General features: G+C 41.2%; 1 protein-coding gene across 2 annotated transcripts in view; it reads right to left on the bottom strand.

Annotated features, from left to right (window-relative positions):
• The window catches only part of ACBD6 (acyl-CoA binding domain containing 6), a 165472-nt gene that overhangs the window by 132549 nt on the left and 8749 nt on the right, over positions 1–24174 (bottom strand). For both annotated transcript variants that reach the window (XM_039483401.1, XM_039483402.1), the window contains exons 2-3: positions 17649–17713; positions 17128–17224 (exon numbers count right to left, since the gene is read on the bottom strand). In XM_039483401.1, coding sequence (XP_039339335.1) covers positions 17128–17224; positions 17649–17713 — 162 coding nt within the window. The remainder of the gene's footprint in view (positions 1–17127; positions 17225–17648; positions 17714–24174) is intronic.

Below are 24174 nucleotides of genomic sequence, written 5' to 3' on the forward strand. Positions count from 1 at the left end.
GAAAGTTAAGGAGCTCAGACAAGCATACCAGAAAACCAAAAAATCAAACAGACGCGCCGGGGCAGAGCTGCAGACATGCCGCTTCTATGCTGAGCTGCATGCAATTCTAAGAAGGGCTGCCACCACTACACCATCCCTGACCGTGGATTCCGAGGAGGGGGTACCCTCAGCCATGCCTGAGGATTTTGTGGATGGGGAAGATGAGGAGGAGGAGGACGATGACCTTGAGGAGAGCACACAGCACACCATTCTCCCCAACAGCCAGGATCTTTTTCTCACCATGACTGAAATATCCTCCCAAGGGGGTATCCCAGACCATAAAGCCGTAGAAGGGACCTCTGGTGAGTGTACCTTTGTATATATAATACATGGTTTAGAAGTGTTTTTTAATGATTAATTTGTCCTGACGACTTGGGATGCATTCGCGGCCAGTACAGTCCTGGAAAAGTCTGTTAACGTGTCTGGGGATGGAGCGGAAATCCTCCAGGGACATCTCCATGAAGCTCTCCTGGAGGTACAGCCTTTGCAGAAGGTTTCTGGGGAGAACCAGCCACGCGGTGGGGGGAGGGGTAAAGCAATCATCCCAGAGAATTGGATTGGGGAGGGGGTTACTTTGGTTTCTGCTGCTGCACATTAACACGAAAACCTCAGCACTCAATGGGCTTTGCTTGTTTGTATGGGAAAGGAGGGCGCTGCTTTTATGAAGGTTGCAGAAGCCGAAAGACTATGGCTTACCATGGCTGCCTGCAAGACAATTCTGTTGCCTGGCCCTGCATCTGTGATCTCTAACACCAAAGCCTCAGGCACTCAATATAAAAGATGCAAAATGTGACCTTGTACCGAAATCACATGTGCTATGTAAAGTGAATAGTGTTGTTCACCGTGAAAGAGTATACACATTGTTCTGTAAAAAGTATATTTTTAAATACTTCTCTCCCTTTTTTCCCCTCCCGCAGCTGTAAATTTTTCAAGCCTCCCTCCTCCGTGCCGAAGGCTCTCTCAGATAAGGCAGCGAAAAAAATGCATGTGCGATGAAATGTTCTCTGAGATCATGCAGTCAACCCGCAATGAAAGAGATCATCTAATTGAGTGGAAGGGCACAGTATCACAGTACAGGAAAGTGGCCAATGACCGTGCGGACAGGAGGGACGAACGAGCGGACAGGAGGGACGAACGAGATGAGAGGTGGCGGCAGGAAGATCAGCAGAGGCAGGATGCAATGCTGGGGCTACTGCGGGATCAAACTGACATGCTCCGGTGTCTGGTGGAGCTTCAGGAATGGCAGCAGAATCAGAGTGCAGCTGCAGCCCTTGTTTAACCGCCCTCTCTCCTCCCCAAGTTCCATAGCCTCCTCACCCAGACACCCAAGAACGCGGCGGAGGAGGCACCGGGGACCCAACCACCCCAGTGGACAGCCCAAGCAACAGAAAGCTGGCATTCAACAAGTTGTGAAGTGGCCTTTTCCTTCCCTCCTCCCACACCCCACCCGGGCTACCTTGTTAGTTATCTCCCTATTTTTATAATCAATTAATAAAGAATATATGGTTTTTAAATGATAGTGACTTTATTTCCTTTGCAAGCAACCTGTGATCAAAGGGGGGAGGGTGGGTGGCTTACAGGGAATAAATCAACCAAGAGGGCGGGTTTTCATCAAGGAGAAACAAACAGAACTGTCACACTGTAGCCTGGCCAATCATGAAACTGGTTTTCAAAACTTCTCTCATGTGCAGCGCTTCCTGGTGTGCTCTTCTAAATGCCCTGGTGTCTGGCTGCGCATAATCAGCGGCCAGGCGATTTGCCTCAACCTCCCACCCCGCCATAAACGTCTCTCCCTTACTCTCACAGAGATTGTGGAGCACACAGCAAGCAGCAATAACAATGGGAATATTGGTTTCGCTGAGGTCTCACCGAGTCAGTAAAAGTGCACCAGCGACCCTTTAAATGTTCAAATGCACATTCTACCACCACTCTGCACTTGCTCAGCCTAGAGTTGAACAGCTCCTGACTACTGTCCAGGCTGCCTGTGTATGGCTTCATAAGCCATGGCATTAAGGGGTAGGCTGGGTCCCCAAGGATAACTACAGGCATGTCAACATCCCCAACAGTTATTTTCTGGTCTGGGAAGTAAATCCATTGCTGCAGCTGTTTAAACAGACTAGTGTTCCTGAAGATGCGAGTATCATGAACCCTTCCTGGCCATCCCACGTTGATGTTGGTGAAACGTCCCTTGTGATCCACCAGTGCTTGCAGCACTATTGAAAAGTACCCCTTGCGGTTTATGTACTGGTTGCCCTGATGCTCCGGTGCCAAGATAGGGATATGGGTTCCATCTATTGCCCCACCACAGTTAGGGAATCCCATTGCAGCAAAGCCATCCACTATGACCTGCACATTTCCCACAGTCACTACCTTTGGTAGCAGCAGCTCAGTGATTGCTTTGGCTACTTGCATCACAGCAGCCCCCACAATAGATTTGCCCACTCCAAATTGATTCCCGACTGACCGGTAGCTGTCTGGCATTGCAAGCTTCCACAGGACTATCACCACTTGCTTCTCAACTGTGAGGGCTGCTCTCATCTTGGTATTCGGGCGCTTCAGGGCAGGGGAAAGCAAGTCACAAAGTTCCATGAAAGTGCCTTTATGCATGCAAAAGTTTTGCAGCCACTGGGAATCGTCCCACACCTGCAACACTATGTGGTCCCACCACTCTGTGCTTGTTTCCCAGGCCCAGAATCAGCGTTCCACAGCATGAACCTGCCCCATTAACACCATGATCTAAAAAGCGCCGAGGCCCACGCTTTAAGAGAATTCTGTGTCCATGTCCTCATCACTCTCGTCACTGCGCTGCCATCGCCTGGTTTTTTAGGTTCCAGTTCTGCATAAAAACTGCATGATAATGCGCGACGTGTTTACAATGTTTACGACTGCTGCGTTGAGATGAGCGGGCTCCATGCTTGCCATGGTATGGTGTCTGCACTGAAAAAAGGCACGAAACGATTGTCTGCCCTTGCTCTGGGGAGGGGCAACTGGCAACATGGCTTATAGGGAATTAAAATCAACAAAGGGGGTGGCTTTGCATCAAGGAGAAACACAAACAACTGTCACACAGAATGGCCCACTCAAGGACTGAACTCAAAATCCTGGATTTAGCAGGCCATTGATTTCACAGAGGGAGGGGGGAAGCAAATGAATACAAAACAAATCTGGTCTATTTCTTGTTTTGATCCACTCCATCTATCTTTTACATCTTAGGCTGGCAGCAGATGGTGCAGTACGACTGCTAGCCATCGTCATCTCCTGGGTGCTTGGCAGAAGATGGGAATGGCCTGGCTGAGTCACTCCCATGTCTGCCCAGGTGCACCTGACCGACCTCACCGAGGTTGGCTAAAAGAGCACCCAGGAGTACGACGACAACGGCTACCAGTCGTAATGCACCGTCTGCTGCCAAAAGGCAATGAGCTGCTGCTGTGTAGCAATGCAGTCCCACGTCTGCCAGCACCCAGGAGACGTACGGTGACAGTCAGCTGAGCGGGCTCCATGCTTGCCGTGGTATGGCGTCAGCACAGGTAACCCAGGAAAAAAGGCGTGAAACTGTCTGCCGTTGCTTTCACCGAGGGAGGGAGGGAGGGAGGGAGGAAGGGAGGGGGAGAGCCTGACGACATGTACCCAGAACCACCCGTGACAATGTTTTACCCCATCAGGCATTGGGATCTCAACCCAGAATTCCAATGGGCGGGGGAGACTGCAGGAACTATGGGATAGCTATGGGATAAGCTACCCACAGTGCAACGCTCCGGAGGTCGACGCTAGCCTCGGCACTATGACGCACACCACCAAATTAATGTGCTTAGTGTGGATACATGCACTCAACTTTATACAAACTGTTGCCAAAAATCGAATTCTGTAAAATCGGAATAATTCCGTAGTGTAGACATACCCGGAGTTAGGTCAGTATAACTACATTGCTATGGGGTGTGGATTTTTCAAACCCCTGAGAGATGTACTTATGCCAGTATACGTTTGTAGCGTTGACCTGGCCTTAGTTTATGTTTTTACAATTGCCCACACAACTATGAAAGCTTAGATTCTGGAGCAGAACTGTGCAACAAGAAATGGATTCTGTGGGAAATTCCATGACCTCAGAATCGCAGAATATGTGGAGGCTCTGTAAACAGTGCACTGCACTAATTTAACCAGATGTGATACTTGTGAATATCTACAAGAAAAATCAAAAACTTTAACAGTTTCTAGCTCTACTGTAGGAAAAAAGTTACAAAAAAAACGTATCAACTTATCCAAAACAACTTACCCATCAAGTTTATGTCATTAGATGCCAACATCTTTAAATTTCCGCTCTCTCTCTCACACAGACACAGACACACACGTGTATGATAGGCAAAAGCAGATATGATCTCTGCACAGTTTAGAAAGTTAGACTGCCACTATTTTAAAAAACAACAAAACTTCATCAGTCAGTGGCCAAACACTTCAACAACCATTGCCTTATGTTTATCAATGATAAATTCCCCTCCCACTCCCCCCCCCCCAAAATCAAGGCTTGAACTATTGTAGATATAAGAGAGAACTTCTGGACGTCTCACTTTAAAAAGAGTCTCCTATTGGATTTGCCAAAAAAGTACTGTTACATACTTCCACAGAACTTTGCACACAGAATAGTTCAACAGAAATTTCACTATTTAAGACTTTTGCTGTCATCTCTCCACCACCCCCCGTCCCCCCCCCCCCCCCCAGTTAGTCTTCAGATTCACAAACATTGAAAACTTTACTACAGATACATGGAGAAACCAAAAGGAAAGATTAGACTTTAGTGGAATTGTCCACTTATCATTAACTATATGGTGGGGAGAAGCTACAACTGGATGCAACAGGGTGGCAGATTAAGACCCTTTATGGGAACAGGGCTCTTCTGTTGAGTCAACCTAGACCCAGATACTAAAATGCTGCATTGCAGTTCATGGCAATTACTGCTGAGCCACCTAGAAAGTGGGCCCACTTACCTCAAACAGTATATAAAGGTGACTCTTTGGGCCAAATAGATGGAGAGCTAGGGATGAAAGGGTCATGCAGGGAAACCCAAGCTCAGTAAGATTAGCCTTTGGTTTGTTAGGTTATTCTTTACAAGTCACCAATAAAGCCAGACCGTGGACAGGAGGATGAGTGTGGACAGGAACACAGTGTTTGTGTGCTCTGTTGAAAACAGGGAAAAGACTCTGCCTTACCACACTAGAGAATGTTTATAGCAGTGACACTCTCTAATAGTGCAATTCTCTGGAGCCATTTTTATTTTCAATTTTTTCATCAACCTGTGTGTTCCACATTACCCTCACTGAAAGCACCCAGAGGGGATCTAAAAGAGCAGAAATTTCATACTCACCTGGAGCTCAGCTCATCACTGACACATCCAAGACTGAAGGTGCCAGGCAGTTGTAACACCTAGGTGTGCTGTGACTGTGCAGACTGTGCATTAAGATGTCACATGAATGCCACCGTTTTTTAAACTGTTCTTTTTTGGAATATATTTTAGGCAGTACATGATACCTTTATTAATTAATGAGATCAAGCAACACAAGTGAATTCAGCTGAATTCATTTGAACATTCAACTAGCTAAAAATCAACATTTCTACTCTTAGTTTATTGAAGTCATCACCGCAATTTTTAACATGCATCCCTAGAAAGCTCTGCAATGGTGTACAACATACAGTTGTTAAAGCGCCACTGAGACAACTAGTTGGCTGCCAGGCAATATGCTTCCAGGCTAGATCCAATAGGATTTAATCAGTTATTTTTTTCTCTCTAAACTATTTCATGTTTAGTTAATGTTATAATTTCTACCTCTCCAGAGAGCCAACTAAGACTCTTAATACCCAAGGAAATGGACTCCTATAATTGGTTTCAGAACATGGAAACTAAAAGAACAAATATACAGCAGCAGAATTTTAACAAAGGAAATCTCCAGCAGTCTTGATCTGCTGGTTGGCTTCTTCCAAATTCACACCTTTATAAAATGCAGGCTATAAATTGGCAGTGTTGTATGTCCAACAGCCTGAAAGAGGACTGCAATGTCATAAATAAAAGGGAGAGACCATAAGTTTCTATGGAGACATAAAATAAAAGACCAACAAATTCATGCAATATTCTCTAACCAATTCCGGTTTTGTTTATATTTACTGTATAAGACACTACCTCATCATTTAAATCCTCTTGTCCATATGGAGTATGGGGTTAGAACCAGATTTCAGAGAAGCAGGAACTTCTACTCCAAGTCTAGCATTTTGTTTCTATGCTTCATTGTAAATTGTGGTTCTAGTGACAAGAATTGCCAACCATTTGTCAGTATGTCTGCCTGCTGCAGGAAAGGAAAGCCACCTAAAACAGCACTGCTGGCAGCCCCACAAATACAACATTCATGGCAGGGTGGATAAAAATCAATGATTTAAAAAAAATAAAAAATAAAAAATAAATCAGATTTTTTAATTAAATAGTTTTTTTCCCCTCAAAAAACGTATCTAAAGATAGTTTTAATTAAGATGCATTATAGCTCAAAGATATTTCATAATGGAATAGGGATTATAAATTCCAATTCTATAGTTTGAGATAATATATTCATGTAATGTTTAAGAAAAGATTTGTAAATGAGTTCCAGCAGTTCATAGATTAGGGACCCAATCTTATGGGGTGCCACAGGCTTCTGTATAGATTCACTTAAGTAATCTTTCTATTTACCCAATGGGACTCAGTGCTCAGTTTAGATGATACCATCTGAGATGCTTAGTTTTGCAGTTCTCAAACTGTGGATTTGTGTCTTCAGAGGTTAACAGCAAAATGTTTTCAAATAAATAAATAAAACAAATAAATAAATATATAGAGGTGAGAAACAACACACCTCAACTCTATTGTCCCTCTGCAAATTTGTGTACACAGAGTCAATCCCTTACTTCTCTCTAAAAGTGCAAAGTTTCAAGAAGTTCAATGAATAGAAGATTGTTGGGGGCAGAATAGGTCTAGACAAGGAGAAGAAGTCTGGAGATAAATATGAAAAGCGAGAGACATATGCTTGTTTTGTTAAAATATTATATGTTTGCTGTTGAAGAAAAAAAAATCTTATAGTTGTTTTAGTTAAATAAAACAATTTAAATGTCTGTCTGGTGATGTTCTCCTCCTAATACAGCATGGCAAGAAAACCCTCCAAATATTAATGATTAACCTGTTGAACTGGAGATAGTTCACCTCCCAATTACTTCATAAATATCTGCTTCAATTACCTTTGGTAAATGAAATAACCAAACAACCATTCATTTTCTGATATAGCAGTAAAACTAATCTGAAAAGTTTTCAAAATAAATCACTTTAAAAATGTATAGGGTGTACCTTCTAAAAATGAAACCTTCATCTATCTCTGAGTTGTGAAGAATACATATTAAGATTATAACAACCAACAATAATGCACTTTTATGTAGAAAACCATGATTAAATTGAGTCTTCCTGACTAGTGATTTAAACCATGATTTTTTTATTTAAATTAAATCCACCTGGATTCACGGCATACAACAATATTTCTACTTGCTAGAACAATGTATATTCAGCCCCAGATACTGCACCTTAGATATCTCCATCTTAGACTACAGGTTCATGAAGGATAATTGCCAGATTGTTTCCCATTGACAGTGTTACAGAGACAAAGAAAATAAAAGACAAATCATTCTACTTTTTTTTTTTTTAAACTCTTCCGTTTTATTGGTACATCACTACATTCACAGTAGTGGATTAACACTTTTGTTGTCCATTATTAAGTGGTCACTAATCTGTGTTAGTTTATTTTAAAACTAGCATGCATATGACAGAAAACAGTTTGTTTTAAAAATGGATGTTCTCAAGACATGTAAGTTAAAAAGCTATAGACTGTACCATTAAACTTTAAATTAAATTCACGTGGGTAACATTATACTTCCCACATAATGAAAGGACTGGAGGTTTAAACTAATCCTTTTAGCATAATGAAAATTATAAACAAAATGCAGTTACATATATGAAGAAAGGTCCAGTCAGACAACTGATGGTATCCATGAGTGGCTTTCTTTATGAGTAGAACTTACAAAACGTTAAGGTTTTTTTAAATTATTCAGACCTGGAAGGATTAGTTAAAAACTATGAAGTAATTTCAGACATTCCCTGTTATAAGGTTCATTTTTACAGGAGCTGTTACATTTCTAGCCAACTGCTGAAATCAGACATTTAGCAATTTAGTCACCAGTAGGTTATACAGGGATCCTGCAGCAGTACCAGGGCCTCAGTCTTTAGCAATATGAACCCTTCATTAGTGTAATAGCCATAATACCTTGGGGATAAAATGGGCTCCTTTTGTGTGGCATCTCCCTTAGTTTCCCAATCACTAAGATGGGCATGATAACTTACCTCCTTTCCTTGAACAGATGTTGTGAGTAGCTAGTACTTGTGAAGTGGTATTATGTTGCCTTATGAAACAGTATGAATGGACTGTTGTCTTATTAATGATGTAGGAGTTGATTTTAAAAAAAAATCCATTTTCAGTCAAATTGTAAAAGGTCCATAAATTCTTAACCTGTATAGCTAATGAACTGCATTGTTCTCAATTTGGTAAAACAAAACGGGTCATATTCAACATCACAGTTCTTTTGGTCTCCCGCAAATCACTCCAGAAACACTGCTCTAACACCAAGAAAAGTATTTTCAGGACTATCTGTAGTAACACAGACTACTATTCTTACAACCAAAAAGGAACTAACTTCACAGGTAGGATTCTAAAATAACCATGGACATCTTCCTCACTGGGCAGGGCCAGCTCACATAATGTTACCGAATCTGTAGCTGCAGGAGGTCATGAGATCTCCGTCCCACCAGCTGAAACGTTAGTATAACGTCTACTAATGTTCTAAAACTGTGTGCTGACAAATTACTGCTGTACGTTAACTGAGAGGTCTATTGTGAGGATCCCCCCCTTTATTTCAGCTCTATCTTGTACACTTTGTAGATTTCTATAAGATGAAGCCTCGATTTACTCCTCTAATTACACACATGCACACACACACTCTCTCTCTTCCAGAAACATTCTTCCTTAACTACCAGAGATATGAACACTCCTCTTCCAGCTGGCATAAAAATAGTGAAGGTGGAGAATCACACTGTATATTAAAGTCTTGGGCCTTGCAGCAGATAATCCAACCAAATGGATTCATGGTGCTGAACCACAAAAATACAAGTCTGAAAATCTGCCTGAACACTGGAGAATGGGAGCAAAACCCTAAACATGAATCAGCTTGTCAAACAGCCAGCACTATGAAGTCTGGTGTGGGCTGGCACTGCAGTACCAGTTATAACACGACATTTGCGAGTTAGCTGCTATATTCTATTATAAACACTGCTTTTGAAGGATTCATAAATCAGCCATTTTAATTTACATTGGGATGAAATTTACCACATATCAGTTCAAATGTAAATTTAAAACATACCTTACAAGATGGCTAAAAATGAGTTCATACAGGGTGGCGATGGTGAATATAGTAAGTTTTTTGGTAGCTTCTGGTGCTTCCTCTCACTTCCACCCCCAGTTACCAATTAAAGCAAACTTTTAAAAATTATAGTCAGTTTTTAGAGGGGGTTTAGCATTAATATGAGCTATTTAACTTTAAAAGGCAGCTATTATGTATTTTCCTATTGACAGTGTATGTGTTTTTGGAACACCTCACTAACAGATTTTGATATTTTATGAACTATTGATTTAATTTTCAGGTAAAAATACAAAAGCAGGTATTACCATAAAAAAGTAAATTAAAGACAAGGAGCTAACACACTAAAAAACAAAATCCAGGCAGTTAAGAACTGCATCTGAAACTCCATCTTTAATTAAGGATTTGCAGGGATCTGAGTGACAGGGGAACCCCATATATACAATTATATGTGCCACAACAGCAAGGCATAAAGAAGTGCGCTAACCAATTCTGACATTTCAGTTGGATCATTAATTAAAACAAACAAACAAAAAAACAGACTTGCTATTTTCCAAAGGCTTTACATGCATGGAATGCTAGAAGTAGCTTAGTTTACAGAAGGGAGCTAGTTTTTCCTGTTGGATGGTAAACCATAAACAGAGATATTCACATCCCAGCAAACTAAACATATAGGAGGAATGGAATCAATGGTATTTTCACATGAGCCATAGACCCAACACATCTTTCCCCTACTCTCCCCACCCCCATTGTAATCCTTCCCAAACCACTCTGCTTCTCACTTCTGACTGCAAACTGTGGCTGCGTGGCCAGATTAGGAAGGTGACATCTGTTTGAGTGAGAGACACACTGGGAAGGCATGGTGGGTGCTCAGATACTGTTTATGGGCCACAGCTTTTTCAATAAAATTTACTTAAGTTATTTACTTAAATTCTTCCAATACAGAAGTTCTCTGATACCAAGTTGCAAATTTGCAGATTCAGAAGGATAACATTAGCCTGATTTACCCGTTTGTTAATAAAATGTTAAGACAGGCGCTCAATATAAAATCTTAAATCTGAAACTCAGTCAGAGTTGCTCAAAACTCTAACAGGCCACATTTGAGCACCAAAACCAAGCTTTATGAAACTCAGGTCTGGATTTCAAATCCCAAGTTTTGGAATGTGTAGATACAGCGTTTTGGTTTGGGTCATTATAGAGGTTCTAAGTTTGGGGCTGGAGTTATGGTTCGGACCAACATCTAATAAATATGAAACATTAATCAATTTAAAACAAGCTGTATCATTTGTTACTAGAATATTTCCTGAGATTACATCAATAATATCCAGCTCCACCTACAGTATCTAGATTCATAGTGTAGTCCATTTTTTTGTGGTTAAGAAACAGATTCTCCAGACTTTCAAAGTATCCTTGAATTGTGAATTCTCTCTTCTACATGTTTTAGGTACAAGCAAGTGAACAACAACATTTTAAATGGGGTGAAGAAAGGCTATTTGAATAGTGACAGGAACACATTCAAACCCATGAACACTCTAGTAGTTGGCTGCTGTGTTATGAAATACTGCCCTCTGCAGCCCATTCTGGAGAAACAGAGTTCAACCAAATTAACATTCATTCCATACAACTTCTCTGTTTTACAGGTCTACTCTGTGCCTGTAGCAACAATATGTTATTCCTTCAACTTCATTTGCTTTCAAGCTTGTTCTGTTTTTATCAGAAGGGTTGTTTATTCTCTTCAGTGATCCTCTGGTGGCTGCTTTCAATTCTGTGCTCTGCACTTGCTCACTAATAACACAGCACTAGTAGTGCTTTATTGACGTCAATTAGTCATCATAGAGTGCACTGAAAGAGTTTAAAAACAGAATAGACCAGCAGTTTGAATATACATGTACATTTATTCCCTCAAAATCTCAGCGTTGGAATTTCAAGACCCAAGAGGGCTCAGGAAGGGGGATACTAATCTAGTTTCACCAAGATTTGGGAATCTTGGGCCCCCTCTGGAACCAAGAGCTATCTTCTTGCTTTGCTTGATCAGTGTGCAGACATTGCCCTGGGCTTTGATGACTTTATTCCTTATTACACAGGAGGAATTCTAAGTTTTGCATTATGGGTAAAATTTTATTCACAAGCTAGTACACCACAAGTGATGTAAAAAAACTGGCAATATGGGTGGTCAAGTGGAAGGTCTCCACTACAAGGGCAAATGTGTTTTATGTTTCTCTGGGTCTTTACATTTCTCCTTCAAATGTTTCATTTCCATGTTGCAAAACCCAAGCCAGATAAATACCACTCTCAGTTGAGAAACAGATCCTGCAAAGAGGGAGAGGTGATCATGCTTCCTGTTGCAAGTAAGAGGCATGCAGCAGTGTTCTGGACCTGCTGAAGACTTGAGGTCACACAGAAAGGAACTTAAATAGTTGAGGCAAGAAGAAAGGCAGGCTTGCAGGAGGATTTAACAAAGATGGAACTGTCTATGCTGTATGTGGGAAGAGCTGCAATGATGGCAACAGGCAGATTTGCCATATAAGAACGGGAAGAAGGAGAATTTAGTCACAAAGTTTCTGTCAAAGGAGGTAAATGGAAGGTCTGAACTGAAGAAAGAGCTAAAAGAAGTGGAGTTGTTTACATTGTTATTTATTTTTATTGCATGAACTGTGTGCCAAGCACTTAGAGTGCTGATATTCATCTTGGTATGAGAAGCAATAACCCAGAATGCACCCTAACTTTGCTTGTGTGCAATGGCACACAGACTGTGGTCTGCACCTCTATGAATTGCAGATTTGCAGGGAATAAATAATCCCGTATAAATCCTAGTCAATTAAAGATATGTACACAATATAATTGACTAAACTGGCACAAAAGGGACCCCTCTGTCACTCCTCCACACTCCACCCCATACCATTGTGTAACTGGGGACAGTAGAATTCCTCTACTGTATTTTTTTTTTTATTATTTTAAAACAAGCTTTGAGTTTTAAATCTGAGAGGAATTTTTGTGATGGCATCACAAAACCCCTGAGAACAAAGGTTAACACATTTTTAAAGTGTTTTTATGAAATTTTAAAAGGAAAATATATATGAACATCAGAAAAGCTTTCTGGTAATGAAACATATTATGCTGTGAAATGGACTCTGAAGAGAATTTAAAATCTGATAGCGCTCTCTATTAAAAAAAATGCTGGTAAATTTATTCCATCTTGAACAGCTAAACTTTTCATATTCCTAATAAGCGACCCTATATTTTCTCTCAACAAAGCCCATCAGACACACACAATTATTGTTTCTTGTTCACCAGCTACTTATAATGGGAAAAAAACCTAAGAAACCTGGCCTACCAGCTGATCACGTGAGGAGGAAAGAGACAGTGACTAAGCACCTAGTACTGTACACACAAATCTTTTTTTTAAATTAAATTTAAAATTTGAAGACTATAATAACTTTATTATTATATCACCTTTCCACGACAAATATACCTTAGTTATTATAATGAACAGAGCTCCCTCTTGTGGCTGCAGGAAGGTAGACCTGGTGCAACAAAATCAGAGTATAGATGGCATGAGATCAACCCCAGAGAGATGAGAGAAGGGGAGGTCTGGTTCTCCTGTGTACCATTACTAACTTGGTTAAACAATAGCCAATTAATGGAAAATATCATGGTGTAGCAGGGCAGTCACCCCACTCCAGCCCTGAAAGGGTTAAAAGTCAGCTCTTGGAGAGGGCTGGGGCTGAGAGCCAATAAGAATAGGCTGATTGGGAAGGCAGCCACAGCTGGGGTCACACCCAATTAGGAGACAACTAGACCTATAAAAGGTCTGTGAGCCAGGAGCTGGGTCAGTCTCTCTCTAGCACTTGGGAGAGAAGGACCTGGCTGCCTGGGAGCTCAGGGTACAGGGATGGAGATAGGCCAGAGGAGCTGGGGAACTCCAGCCTGGCAAATTCCCCAGGTTGCGGGCCTTGCTAAAGGCCAAAACAGGTACTGGGGTTGCAAAGGTGCAGCCCAGGGTTAGGCAGAGGCAGCAGATCCAAACTCCCCCTTGCCAATGATGAGTGGTTTACAGACTACAGTCTGCCCTAGTGAGCAGGAGCTGGATGATGACTGGCAGTAGCCACTGAGGCAAGGTGGGTTTAGAGGATGGGGGTTCCCCTGGAAGGGGAGGCCCAGAGTGGGGGTACTGCAGGGGCAGAACCCTGAGGTAAAGGGCACCGGGGTCTGGGCAGGACATGGGGCCTGAGGCAGGTAAGTCACCAGAGGACGCTCTGGGCTGAAACTGAGCTAATTCCCAGGATAACCAGCAGGAGGTGTCACAGGGGTGAGTCTTACTTCACTACACATGGCGACAAGAGGTTGCTGTTTAACATACTAATTAATAATTCTCTCCCTCTTAAAACCCTTTCCCTGCACAAATGCTGCAGAATGTAGCAACTTTCTCCTCTTCCCCGTTCTATTTTTGACCACCTTCCTCCAATGCAGAGCCTTCCTACCTTGTTCAACTGATTTCTGGCTCACTCACAGGCAGTTTGCAAGGCAAGGGATACAATCAGGATATGAAATTTAGGGTCCAAGCTATGGGGAATGCACATCAAGACAGAAAGACTTTTACATTATCATCCCTATGTCATTTTCATTATCATACTTGGGAGTTCTGAAAGCAAACAGAAAATGCTTATTATCTTTAAAGTTTTGAGAAAGAAATTCAGTTACATATGTGACAGTCTAAAACACTTAGATCCGCTGAAATGTTAGGGCAAAACATCTATTGAAAAGGAAATCCATATAGCCTCAAACCACTCCTTTTTGTGGTTTCAAAGCTATAAGGATACTAAAATCTGCTGGACACTGGCATTCACTCCTGGCTGAAACTGGCAAGGTAAGACAATTTGGGCCCTACCTGCCTTAAGAGTGGCCCCCCCTTTCAGAGTCTATCATTGCTCCCCAAACCCTTCAAACATTTCTATGACTGAAAACAAAAGAAAAAAGAAGGCATGGATGAGTGTGAAACTCACAGTAAACAAGCCTGTGCACTAATGCTTTGAACCACTATACAGACCGAGCCCGTTTCTCTCCTGACAGGACTCTCAAAGTCACACAACATTTACAAATACAATTTAAAAAAGTCATACCAGTATGCTATGGGGCTTTGTTGTTGTTCAGTTCAGTTCCCAGTGGACAAGGATCCACAATGCAAAAATCACTACCACTTATTAGCAGTCCCAGAGGCACCAAGGATTAAATGAGGTTGGTGACTGAACTCCCTTTCCTGGTCAATGGGCTGGATGGGTGACAATGCCTGCTCTCTCTAAATAGTGGAGTTCAGTCTCCAGGGATATTCATTCAACACCCTTTCCCAGTACTGAATTCATATGCTTTTTAAAAAATTAATTTTGAAAGAAGATGTCATGACTGGCTCCTCAAGGAAAGAGCTCTGAATTGGCACAATCAAGACAGGTCCATTTTTAAGTCTAGCGCTTTGCCTGGTGCCCTTTAAATTCTTCACCTCATAGATACTGCAATCAATGAAAGTACCTCCAACAGCTGTATTAGTGTGACCAGAACATATGCTGATTTCTGCTTATTCACCTTCCACTAAGGAGTGAAGAGGATAGATATGTGCAGCGCAGGATACTGGGAGGAGTAATCATGCTCAGACGCACTCATTCTTTGCCAGGAAAAAGTGCCAGAATTCCAGCTCCTTCATTTACTGCATGGTTCGATTTTTAGACATTTTGAAAAACAAAGTCGATTCTTGAATTCATGTCCTAGATTCTTGCTGCAGAGTACCATCATACAAATCAGAACCGGCCACCAAAAGAGGATGAGCATGCCACACTCCATGACATTTCAGTGGGAAGATTTCTGTTTATCAACAGAAGCTACATTACAGCGATTGCATCCATAAGGATACAGAAAGGGTTTCCCCCCTACTTTAGGAATAATACTTGAGCTGCAAGGTGTTTTTGTTCATTCAGGCTTTTAACTGATCAATATTTATTGGATTTTTTCCTTATTTTGCATGGATGTTTTAGGTTGGACAAGATTTTATGTAAGGTAGAGCATGGCAAATCACTTTGACTTTTGTACGGTAATGGGATTGTACAGTCCAGAGTTATTTTTCTAGAGATGCTCTATAGTTCTTTTCATCCTCCAGACACTTTGCAAATATTAACTAATTCTCACAGCATGCTTCTGAGACAGAGGAGCATTAGCATCCCCATTTTAAAAATGGGGAAGCTGAGCTACAGATGTCCCACATCTACCCTAAAGCCACAGGAGGCATCAAAACTAGAATTAGAACTCAAGTTCTTGGTTCCAAGTCTTGTGCTCAGACAAGAACTCTCTTTCCTAAGGTAGAGGAGCAACAGAACCACAAATTTTCACCATCATAAAATCAACATGCCTGAAGTAGGTATTTTTAAAAGGTGTATAAAAAGGATGTAGACGTTCCACAGTTCCCTGTAATTCTAAGTCAAACAAAGTACGGCCCAGGGGACCGTCCTGCCCGGCCCTTGAGCTCCCAGTCGGGAAGGCTAGTCCCCGGCCCCTCGCCCACAGCCTCAGCTCACCATGTTGCCAGCGCTCTGGGCAGCAGGGCTGCGAGAGCCACTGGGTGCAGTGTATTAAATTGCTCCCCAGGGGAATGTGCTACTTTCAGAGCACCAGGACTGGCACCCCGAAGTAGTACACCGTAAGTAGCACATTCCTACAGGGAGTGATTTAATACACTACACCCAGGTAGGGAAGGCTGTGCCTCCCCAAACAGCCTGGCCCCCTCCCGCTATCCGCTCCCTCCCATTTCTTGCCCCCTGACTGCCCACCTCAGAACCTCCGACTCTAGGGTGACCAGACAGCAAGTGTGAAAAATCAGGACGGGGTGGGGGGGTAATAGGAGCCTATATATAAGAAAAAGACCCCAAAATCAGGACTGTCCCTATAAAATCGGGACATCTGGTCACCCTACCCAACCCATCCAACCTCCCCTGCTCCTTGTCCCTGGGACACCCCTGCCCCAACCTCTGCCTCGGAACCCCACCCCTTAGCCAATCCCCCCGTCCCCTGACTGCCCCGCCCCCATCCACACCTCAAACCCGTCAGGCCCCCTGGGACACCCACACCTATCCAACTGCCCCCTGGAACCTCCTCCCCTTATCCAACCCCCCGCTCCCTGCCCCCTTACCATGCTGCTCAGAGTACCAGGACTGGCAGCAGTAAGTACTGCACCATAAGTAGCACATTACTACAGGGAGCAATTTAATACACTACACCCAGCCCTCCATACAGTTTTGGCACCCCGATATGGCCCTCAAGCCAAAAAGTTTGCCCACCCCTGCTGTAAAGACACTGTATTTTTGATGCTATAATGGTGCCCAGGTAAAAGAGATACCCGTTTAAAAAAAAAATGTTCCTCTTAAAAGGAGACAATGCCCATACACCAGAGACTATGAAACCCTTAAATATCTGGTGGCTGAAATACTCTTTAAAACTACTCTAAGAAGTTATGTTTCCTGTGCAGTGAATTAACTTTTCCTGGAGCTCTTTTTAGATGAAGACCTGATGCAAATATTCAGATGTGCAATAAAAAAGTGTTTACATTGATTTCTGCATGTTATTTATTTCCATTTATCCTACCTGAGGATTCCAACTGGGATCCAGTTTCTTCACTGTGGCAATGTATTCTTGCATAGCCTGGTGGGGACTTGAATCTCCCAGCGCTTTCCACGCTTCCCTGGGGTACAGAGAAAAACATAAATGGCCCACTCAATAGAACGGATACATCTGCCTCTTATTCATTGTCACCAACGAAACAGTGATCAGGCCTAACACAAGCCTACCTTCATACTTCTAGGAAAAGGAAAGACATCTTTTACCCAATTTTGAAGCCATCAATCAGGCTTAAAAAAAACAAACAAACAAAAAAAACCCCACACACCTCCTTCACCCACTCGTATTTATTTGTTGCTGATTAAACCAATACAACAGTAAATTAGCAGAACACCACCACCATTTTAAGAATTCCCTAAAGGATTATTTTAATCATTAAGAAAGAGATACATGCAAAGTAATATTCTAGTTCAAGCAATCTAAAAGATGTGACTAAAAATAACAATATATCTGATTTTATTTTAAGAATTGCAAGGATTTCCTCTTACCATTTCTGCTTTCCTTCAAAATCAAAGAAACTGGGCTTGGGAGTGTTACAGTTTCCAAATTTGACCTAAAGAAGAAAAATTTCCTTTGTTACAGTGAATGGTAGAGAGGGATAAAGTTTAATTTATCATTATAATTTGTTAGCCAATTCATAGCAGCAAATATCCAGATTTATTATACCTCTTGATTTCAGAGCAAATTTATACTCCTGTCTGATTGACAATTATTAGCCTCATATCTCCCCGGAAAACCTCTCAACTCCAAATTTTTTTCTTTTAACAGTCTCACACAGCTATTGGCGAATTGGCCTTTGTTATTTTCTGTACAGGATACAGAGATGGAATTCTGATTTGCAGATAATTTGTTCTGCAGGTATTACCCAGCAGGTGATGCTGCAGAGTGATTTTCACTCAAAGACTTGTCAGAGAAGGAAGGTCTACTTTTGAGGAAAATCGCCTTCTGTCCTGGTGGCAGAAAAACGCCAGAAAAGAAAGGAAAGACAATGGTCACGCAACAATCGCGACCCAACCCTGTCTTCCAACACCACCTGCAATGTCTGCCAACGTGCCTGTGGATCAAGAATCAGACTCTTCAGTCACCAAAGGACCCATGAAAAATAAAACCTGTGAAAGAGATCATCCTTGAGGGATCGCCAACAATGTATATTACTCATCTGTATAGCTCATCCTCAACAAGACTAAAGAAAAATCCCTTTGATATTAGGGAATGTAGGTACACAGCTAAACCACATATTATGATTATTCATTAAGGATGAAATTCATCTTCTTCTGCACAAACACTAAATAAGTGGGCTATGTTTAATTGCCTTTGATTGCCATGCTGAATACAAAGATGACAAACTTCAGTGGAGTCCATATGATCTCCAGATTTCCTCCAGAAGCATCTAGGAGCATGGTAGCCAGAGCAGATACACCAGAAATGGGAAGTGAGTCAAGGTTGGAGGTGGTTGGGATGGTTCAGTTAGTCAGAAAGAGGAAAAATAGTAAATTGTGGAGTACAGGATGGAGTTGTAGCTAGAAACAAAGGATTCATTACAGGACAGTGAGGCAAGAGGGGAAAAAAAAAAGAGGCTAGAGAATAGAGGTATAGAAAGTGTTAATGGACTGCAGTTCATGGAAGGAATATGAGTTAGGGGTAGTAAGTGAATAAACAATCCTGAAAGAGAGAAGATAGTGATAACATATTCTAGAGGGGGTGTAGTGGACTCCACATGTAGACACAGAAGGCCTGAGTCTCATTTACATAAAGACCCTTTTAAACTGATATGGTATCATTAAGGGGGCTTTGCAGTGGTCATCAATTACATTTAATATCCCTTTAACAATAGCAGAGTGGTGTAAAGAGGCCTTAGTGTAAATGAGACTGAGGGCTTGTATACACATACATTTTATAGCGCCCTACCTTGCGGGCTCAGGGATGTGAAATCACCTCCTTAAGCCCAGCAAGTCTGAGCGCTTTAAAGCGCTAGTGTAGACAGGCTCCAAGTGCTCGGAGCTTATCCACTCATGGAGGTGGATTACCAGGAGCACTGGGAGAGCTCTCTTCCAGCACTCGCGCGTGACCACACTCACACTTCAAAGCGCTGCCGCAGGAGCATTCCCGCAGCAGCGCTTTGAAGTTTCCAGTGTAGACATAGCCTCAGACTCAGGATATTTTTCCACATGAAGGTATATTCATAGTAGGGCTGTCAATTAACCACAATTAACTCAAAAAAATTAATCATGATTAATCAATCAGTTTTAATCACACTGTTAAACAATAGAATACCAATTGCATTTTATTAAATATTTTGAAGGTTTTTCTACATTTTCAAATATATTGATTTTAATTACAACACAGACTACAAAGTGTCCACTGCTCACTTTATTATTATAAATATTTGCACTGTAAAAATGAACAGTATTTTTCAATTTACCTCTTACAAATACTGTAGCGTGATCTCTTTATTGTGAAAGTGCAACTTACAAATGTAGATTTTTTTTTGTGTTACATAACTGCACTCAAAAACAACCAATGCAAAACTTTAGAACCTACAAGTCCACTCAGTCCTACTTCTTGTTCAGCCATTCACTAAGACAAACAAGTTTGCTTACATTTACGGGAGATAATGCTGCTTACTTCTTATTTAAAATGTCACCAGAAAGTGAGAAGAGGTGTTCACATGGGACTTTTGTAGCCGGCATTGCAAGGTATTTACGTGCCAGATATGCTAAACATTCATATGCCCCTTCATGTTTCAGCCACCATTCCAGAAGACATGCTTCCATGCTGTGATAATGTTAATTAAAAAAATAATGTGTTAATTACATTTGTGACTGAATACCTTTGGGGAGAATTGTACGTCTCCGGCTCTATTTCACCCACATTCTGCCATATATTTTATGTTATAGTAGTCTCAGATGATGACTCAACACATGTTCATTTTAAGAACACTTTCGCTGCAGATTTGACAAAACACAAAGAAGGTACCAATGTGAGATTTCTAAAGATAGCTGCAGCACTCGACCCAAGATTTAAGAATCTGAAGTGCCTTCCAAAATCTGAGCGGGGCGAGGTGTGGAGCATGCTTTCAGAAGTCTTAAAAGAGCAACATTCTGATGTGGAAACTATAGAACCCAAACCACCAAAACAGAAAATCAACCTTCTGCTGGTGGCATCTGACTCAGATGATGAAAATGAACATGTGTCGGTCTGCACTGTTTTGGATTGTTATCGAGCAGAACCCATCTTCAGCATGGCCGCATGCCCTCTGGAATGGTGGTTGAAGCATGAGGGGACATGTGAATTTTTAGTGCATCTAGCATGTAAATATCTTGTGACGCCGGCTAAAACAGTGCCATGTGAACGCCTGTTCTCACTTTCAGGTGACATTGTATGTAAGAAGTGGGCAGCAGCATCTCCTGCAAATGTAACCAAACTTGTTTGTCTGAGCGACTGGCTGAACGAGAAGTGGGACTGAATGGACTTCTAGGCTCTAAAGTTTTACATTGTTTTGTTTTTTAATGCAGTTTTTTTTTGTACATTCTACATTTGTACGTTCAACTCTCATGATAAAGAGATTGCACTACAGTACTTGTATTAGGTGAACTGAAAAATACTATTTCTTTTGGGGGAGTTACAGTGCAAATACTTGTAATAAAAAATAAATATAAAGTGAGCACTGTGCACTTTGTATTGTGTTATAAATGAAATGAATACATTTGAAAATGTATAGAACATCCAAAAATATATTTAAATAAATGGTTTTCTATTATTGTTTAAACAGCACGATTAATCGCGAAAAATGTTTTAATCGCTTGACAGTCCTAGTTCATAGCTATAAGGAATGCTGAGGAAGACTTGCAGTTCCTTTCCTTTATTTGACTAAAGTCCAACAGCTGCCTTTCAGTAATAGGGTCATCTACAAAGGGAATACAGTGCATTTCAAAACTTATTCCAGCCTGGGACACTGGCTGGTCCACATCTAGAGCTCACACTGAAGGTAACAGGAGATCCATGCATGGGGCAACTACAGGATCACAGTCTGGGTGAGGAAGAGAGACTGACCGGCACAAATTCTTTGAGCCCTAGTCCAGGAGGAGTTAAAAGCAGAATTTTTCCTGAGAGGAATCAGGGAGCATAGAATAAGGAATGGCAGGTAGTAAACAAAATACATGTTTGTCTATGCCTCTGTAATTAATTTACATGTACCTGTCATAGGTTTATTCCCCCACTTGGAGTTTTTGGGTTCCAAGATGGGGACCTGCATGGACTCCTCTAAACTAAAATCCTAGTTTAGATCTGGTTCTCGCTACCAGCAGTCAGTTTTAAGTGTCTGACACACTCCCTGTTCCCCCAAAAACTTCCCCTGGGGAACACAGATTCAAACCTGAATCTCAACACAAAGGGAAACAAACCATTTCCCTCCTCCCCTCTCCTAGTGCTTAGGAGAGATACCTGATTCAAACTCCTTGAATCAAAGGAAGAGGGATTCACTTTTTCCCCCTCCCCTCCCCCTGAAAATCCAAACAAGGGAAGAAATCAATCAAGTTTTAAAAAGAAAAGATTTTATTAAAGAAAGAAAAAAAAGTACACTTTCTCTGTATTACCAGGATGCAAAAATACAGGGTCTAACTTATAAAAACTGGAGAGACTTCCCCCTCCCTCCTCCTCAGAATAATCAGTAACAGCAACAGAAATAAAGAATTTCCTTCAGCAAACACACAATTGCAAATGTAGAAATCAAATTATAAGACTAATTTGCCTTTCTAATACTCACTATACTGGATAGTAGGAAATACTCCAGGAGAACTTGGAGACATGTCTGGCCTCTCCTAGATCCAAAGAGAGCACACACAGCAAACAAGGAACCCAGACAAAGCCTTCCCTCCACAGAGATTTGAAATTATCCTGTCCCTTGACTGGTCCTCTGGTCAGGTGTTCCTCAGGTACTGCTTGTTAACCCTTTACAGGTAAAAGAGACCTTAACCCTTAACTATCTGTTTATGACAGGACCCATTAATATTACATTTGGATTTACAGACCCTATCATTAGAGGATAAAAACACCAAAGATTAGGAGAATGTTGATGCCCACCTCTCATTATTGGTGTCTGCATACAAACAAGGAATTTTCACATAGGTTAAACGTCATTTTGATGAACAATGGATTTACATAAAATGAAACGTGGACTTAATCACTTTGTTTTTTTTAAATGTTCCTGCATTGGTAACCAAACATTTCAGGACTCCAATTAAAAAGCCACTCTTTAATCACTCAAATAACTATATCACAAACTCAGATTCCCAGCTAAGGCATATTTCTACACCAGAGGCCAAGTCAGAGTAGCCGTACTGATGCGAACAGGAATAATCCCCTTGAAAGCAACTGTTATAGTAAGTCCCCTAATGCAGGACAAAATCCAGGATAAATGAAATATGGGAAGGACTGGAGTAAATTTGGGCACTCAGTTTTCAGAGATCATGACAACCTGTTAGTCAGATGTTGCTAGTCAAGCAAAAATCAAGCTGCATCCATCAAACTAGTATAAAACACTTGCTGCTCAGCCAATTAAACTGCTTAATCAGCTAATGATTCCTCACGTTAAGAGGTTGCTTTATGCTGCATCTGCAATCATCAATCATGCCTCTTTTAAAAAAACTTAGATGTGGAAGTTGCAGTAATTTTATTTAGATTTTTACAGAAAAGGAATGGGGTTTTTTTTAAAAAAAAAAGAAGTTTTCTAAAATATTTGTTTTACGGTAAATGTCACCAGTTTGAATCACAGGGTTTCTCAGCTGACCTTCAGATCAAGGTACTTTGTTAAAACAGGTTTTTGCCTGATGGGGAGTTGAATATAATTTTGTTTAGCTGTTGTCAGTCCTATCTTATGCAGACTATGATTTAGATTGTGTTTTAAACATTTTCTCTTGCACTCTGAGACAGAGTACATTTTTACAAATTGAAAAATATAAATGAAATAGGATCTACCATCAAAATAGAACATCCCAACCTGGCCATTCTCTAGCCCAATATCCCAATTGCACACAAAACAGCCAACAACTCTGAGAGAAAGTTAAAGTATTAGGAAAAGTATGTAATTATTTTCTAAGATCCTCTTCAAAACTTGACAATAGTTTCCCCTCTTTACATTTGGCATTTATTCTTTTCCTCCCTGCTGTGCAATAACATCAGCACTACTGATGCCAACACAGATACAGGAACAATACTTCAAAATTATCTGCAAAAGAAAAATATGTTTTTGCCCTTTCTGCTTTTTTATGCTATATTAAGTTGGCTTACAAGAGTTTTGTCCAAAAATAAAGAGGGGGGGGGGAAGAGGGCACTGCTTGATTTTTTACATTAAAAATATCAGCTCTTTACTTATCACATTTTGCTGTGCAACTCCCTGAAAAACTGGAGAGCTAATGGGATTCTGACATTACATGAGACTGAAATTGGAGCAGTCGAGAATGGAAGGATTTTTAGTTAGAATGTTTAACTAAACATTCCTGACAAATGTTCCTGACAAATAATTGGGAGAAAAGCATTTGTGAAAGATTCAGCCCTCTTGTCCCTACAGCTGAAAGTTAAGAAAGCTTTTTCTACAAAGCTAGCAGAAAGACATGAGCTCCAAATATTATTTCAAGTCAGAGGTTCCTATACTATTGTCCATGGAGGGCTGACTGGTCACTTGGTGCTGGGCCCTCCTTGTTTCAAGTTGATAAACTGCATTAAAAGTCAGCCCAAATACATTAAATACTTCCCTGATATCACTTTTCAATGCAAGCAATTTCTGTTCTTGCCATAGCGATGTTATGTGATCATAAATCATGGGGAGATGATCCATGCAATTTTGGAGGGGAGGGATCCATGAGAGTCTCTATTAAGCTATGGTTTAAGTAAAAATCTTAAGCGAATCCACAGGTTCCATAGAGTCTCTATGGATAGAAATTTCATGCTCTAGTAAAAATATAACAGTAGGGATCTATTATCGACCACCTGACCAGGACAGTAATAGTGATGATG

The sequence above is a fragment of the Mauremys reevesii genome, linkage group 8 (genome assembly GCF_016161935.1).
Source record: "Mauremys reevesii isolate NIE-2019 linkage group 8, ASM1616193v1, whole genome shotgun sequence".
Taxonomy (NCBI): Eukaryota; Metazoa; Chordata; order Testudines; family Geoemydidae; genus Mauremys; species Mauremys reevesii.